The sequence below is a fragment of the Eupeodes corollae genome, unplaced genomic scaffold (assembly GCF_945859685.1).
Source record: "Eupeodes corollae unplaced genomic scaffold, idEupCoro1.1 scaffold_1032, whole genome shotgun sequence".
NCBI lineage: Eukaryota > Metazoa > Arthropoda > Insecta > Diptera > Syrphidae > Eupeodes > Eupeodes corollae.
Genome location: NW_026605858.1, coordinates 5,585 through 9,829, shown reverse-complemented (window position 1 = coordinate 9,829; position 4,245 = coordinate 5,585). Strand labels below are relative to the sequence as shown.

Here is a 4,245-nt window from a genome sequence, read left to right as displayed (position 1 = left end):
TTGCCATCCCAGGCTTCCATAATTTTCTTTTAACTCTAAGAACATTGCATGATAGATACTGTTGTGGGTAGTAGCTTTGTTAAATTCTTTGAGATGCGAAATGACAGTGTTACTTGGCAGATTCCATGGGGGGAAGTGGATTTTGGGCTTATAATTTACTGCGATTGGGATGTTCAGGGTTACAGCCGATTCCAATGATTTTTGAAGAGCTGAAGGATATTTTGGAGTTTTCTTCCGATTTAACAAGTTTTTGATGTCATCGTGAACAGGCGTTGCGAATGGTGATTTAGCTTTAGGTATGATTTTCCAGGTTAGGTATTCCATTCTATCAGTTAGTTCGGGAAGTCCAGCTTCAGTAAGGATGTTTCTGATTGGTGTTGTACGGAAGGCTCCAACGCAGATTCTAGCAGCAGAATGGTATGGTGTTGAGATGAGTTGCATAGTTGTTTTTGAGCATTTCCCATAAATTGGGAGCCCGTAATCGATTTTTGAAAGTATTATGGCTTTTATGACATTTGCAATAGTATTAACGTTACAATTACTTTTTCTTGAAGCGAGATACTTAACTAGGTTAACCCTGGTAGTGAGGCTCTTTTTAATATATCCACAATGATCCTTAAAGTTATATTTGGAGTCAAAAATAATACCTAGGATTTTTGAATATTTTACATTTTTGATACAAATATTGCTTAAATTGACTCCTTCAATAGATTTTGTACAATTATGTTTTTTACAAGTTGACATTTAGAGGAAGATATTTTAGAGCCAGACATATCACCCCATTCTGATAGATTTTTAATAATACTAGAGAAAATTGCTGAAACATGTGCAAGATCTTTTAATTTAGTAAAAAGTATAAGGTCGTCCGCATAAAGAACGAGCTTTATTTGTGAATATGAACGTACAATATTACTTATTACGTTAAAAGCTATTATAAATAAGTTTACCGATAAAGGCGATCCTTGAGGGATGCCATTGCTTAAATTATGAATGAAAGAATATACATTGTTTGTTTTAATACGAAATTTACGGTTTGACAGAAAAGCCTTAACGTAGTTAAAAATCTTCGAACCAATTTTCCATTTTATGAGTTGATTTAGGATAACATGTGGGCCAATCCGGTCAAAGGCTTGTTCAAAATCAATGGAGAAAATTGAAACGTGATTTTTTTCTGAAAGGGCTGAGGATATAAATGTGTCAATGTGTAAGAGAGAGTCTAGGGTGCCTCTACCCTTTTTGAAGGCAAGTTGATTTTTATCAATAAGATTGTTTTTTTCTATCCACCATGATAAACGCTTTTGAAACAAATTTTTCAAGAAGTATCAAGTATCGTTTTATAGAAGTGTGGTCTTTGTTTGTCTTTGGGATAGGGAGGATAGTAGCCACTTTCCATGTTTGAGGGATAATTCCGCTGTCGAGGATGTTATTATACAAAGATAACAACCTAGTCTTAAAACAAAACGGGGAGTTTTTGAGCAAAGTGTAGGTTATTCTGTCAAAACCTGGAGTTTTACCTTTAACTGAACTCAAAACGCTTTCGAGCCCTAAGGTATTAAGTTTGCTGAATCTGAAGTGATATATTGTTGATTGGGCAGATTAAAACATGAGTTTTTTTCATCAATGTAAGGCTGATTGAAATTAGAATCGTCTTGGAATTTTTCCCAACATTTAGCAAAACAATCATTAATTTCTATTGGACACGTTAAATTTTTAGAATCTGTTTTTATAAGTTTTATAGAGTGTGGAATAAAGTTGCCGGTAAGGCATTTAATGTCAGCCCACATTTTTTTGGGGTTTGAATGTTGATTTATTTCACCAGTAAATTTATTGAAAGAGGTTAGTTTCTCTATCCGTACCGCTCTTTTGAATTGGTCATTTGCCTTACGATATGAAATTAAATTGGAGTTATTTGGAGATTTTTTAAATGCTTTGAAGGCATCTTGTTTTGTTAGGCGAAGGTTGGCAAGATTTTGATTCCACCAGGGGACAGTTTTATAGTGGGCTTTATTTGTTGTCTGAGGGATAGATACATTTGCTGCAGAACGAATTGCTTTAACGATGTAGGCGGCTTCCTTATTGATGTTATTGTTAGTGGAAGTTGAAATTTGATTTGAGACTTCAGTTTGGAAAAGATCCCAATTAGCTAGGTCAGTTAAGAATTTGGGCTGAGTTTTTGGTAGAGTTAAATTGTTGCCAACAGATATTGTGGTGAGGATAGGAAAATGATCGCTACCAAATAAGTCATCAGAGACCTTCCAAGTTGATTTTTGAGTAAGGGGTGGGGAAATGAGGGTGAGATCGACATGGGTAAATGTACCATGGGTAGAAAAGTGAGTAGGTCTACCGTCGTTTAATATTGCAAGTCCGGTGTTGGCAATAAAGTTTTCAACTAATCTGCCACGGGTGTTAATAGTTGGAGAACCCCACGAAGGAGACCAAGAATTAAAATCACCTGTCAAAACTACAGGGGTAGAGATATTGTTTATTAGGCTTTCAAGATCGCAGCTGTTAAATGTTTGATCAGGTGGGATGTAAATAGACAAGATAGTTAATTTGAAACTTAACTCGATCTCCGCTGCGATGGCAGAAATATTGGAGTCAATGGGAATGAATCTGCGCGGAATCGATTTATAAATTAAAAGACAAGTACCTTGTTTTGCAGATGTGTTACATGCTAAATTGTGGAAAAGGGAAGAAAATTGTTTTGGGGGACATGGTTGGAAATTGTTTTTTATGTGAGTCTCTTGAAGAGAAATAATACTTGGGTTTAAATCTTTTATTAACAATTGGAGTGAATCATAGTTATTAAAATAACCATTCATGTTCCATTGTAAAATGTTGATATCATTAAAGGCGGTGGAATCTTTCTTCCTACCCATACAATTTAATGTACAGACAGAAGCCAGATTTCCACCTGGTGGAATGGTATTCCCGCGCCTCCATCGGCGAAGAGAGCCCCCTCCATCGAGGCGGGGGGTCCCATCGCCGATAGAGGCGCGGGATGTGTGTCGGTTGTGTTTAATACTATTGAGATGTGTCATTTTTATCATCTATATTCAAAGAGAAATTTGTGTGCGATAATGGAGAAAAGTTTGTAAGAGAAGTAATTTGGTTAATACTGTTTGAACTAGAAGAAGCTGTTGTTTGAGTGTTTTCATTAATATTAGTTTTACCGTTGTTTGATTTTGTTTGTGCTCTTGAGTAGTTGTTAAGAGTATGAATTTGTTCGTTATCAGAGTTTGTTTCGGAGTTCTTTTGAGGAGTTTCACTTTAAGTTGATTTATATTTATCGTTATTTGTTATTTTGTTTGCATCGAAATTGTCTGTTTTTTTTGTTAATTGTGAGTTAAGATTTTGTGGTTTCAATGTAGTTTGATGAATGAAAGGATTTTGCTTTTTTGCTTTTTCTGTATTAATAAAATTTTGTTCTGTAGATGAGGTGGAGGTGGAGGTGGAGGTAATCGACGTTGTAGTTTCAGGAGTGGTATGTTTAAGATAATCTGAGTAAAGATTAGAAGAGAAAGTGGAACTAATTGGGTTCCGCTCTTTGTGGGTGCGCCTGGCTTCAGCTAAGGTGCATTTGTTTTTGGTTTTTATTTCTAGTATTTCTTTGCTTTGAACATACTTTGGGCAGTCCTTAGCGGAGGCGGGTTGAGGCCCGGAACAATTGGCACACAAAGTGCGAATACAGTTGTTATCATCGTGAGGTGGGAGGTTGCATGTTACACATGATGCAGCACGCTTACACCATTTAATTGTATGACCGAGTAACTGACATTGGCGACAACGCATCGGATTGGGAACATATTCGGAAACTTTTGTCTTATACCAGCCAATTTCAATTGTTTCGGGGATTTGAAACGAGTCGAACGTGAAGATCATGAGACCAGAAGGAATATAAATCTGTTTTTCTTTTTCTTGCACAAGTTTTGTGAATTTGTACACGTTAGTTACATTTTGACTCCTAAGTTCAGTTATAATTTCTGTTTCGGGCACATTAACCAAGCAAGGCGCAAATACTATGCCCTTCGAGAGGTTAAGGTTTGCGTGGAGTTTAATATCAACCGGGCATATGTTGTCCAGAGCTTTCGATTGAATGAATTTGTCGGCTGTGGTTTGATCTTTAGCTAATATCAAAATTGAACCGTCTTTTAGTTGAGAAATTTTCTCATATTGAGTGCTGATTGAATCGATTGTTTTTTTTTAAAATGAAAATACTAACTTTGGATAAGGGTTTGGAAACAT

The 4,245-nt window shown here is 36.0% G+C and overlaps 1 protein-coding gene across 1 annotated transcript; it reads right to left on the bottom strand.

Moving 5' to 3' along the window:
• Positions 1 to 3,024: 3,024 nt before the first annotated feature.
• Positions 3,025 to 4,245, bottom strand: LOC129953615 (uncharacterized). The gene is made up of 3 exons (XM_056066856.1): positions 4,223 to 4,245; positions 3,626 to 4,180; positions 3,025 to 3,268 (listed from the first exon to the last, which is right to left on the bottom strand). Exons 1-3 carry the CDS (start codon positions 4,243 to 4,245, stop codon positions 3,025 to 3,027), a joined length of 822 nt encoding a protein of 273 aa, XP_055922831.1.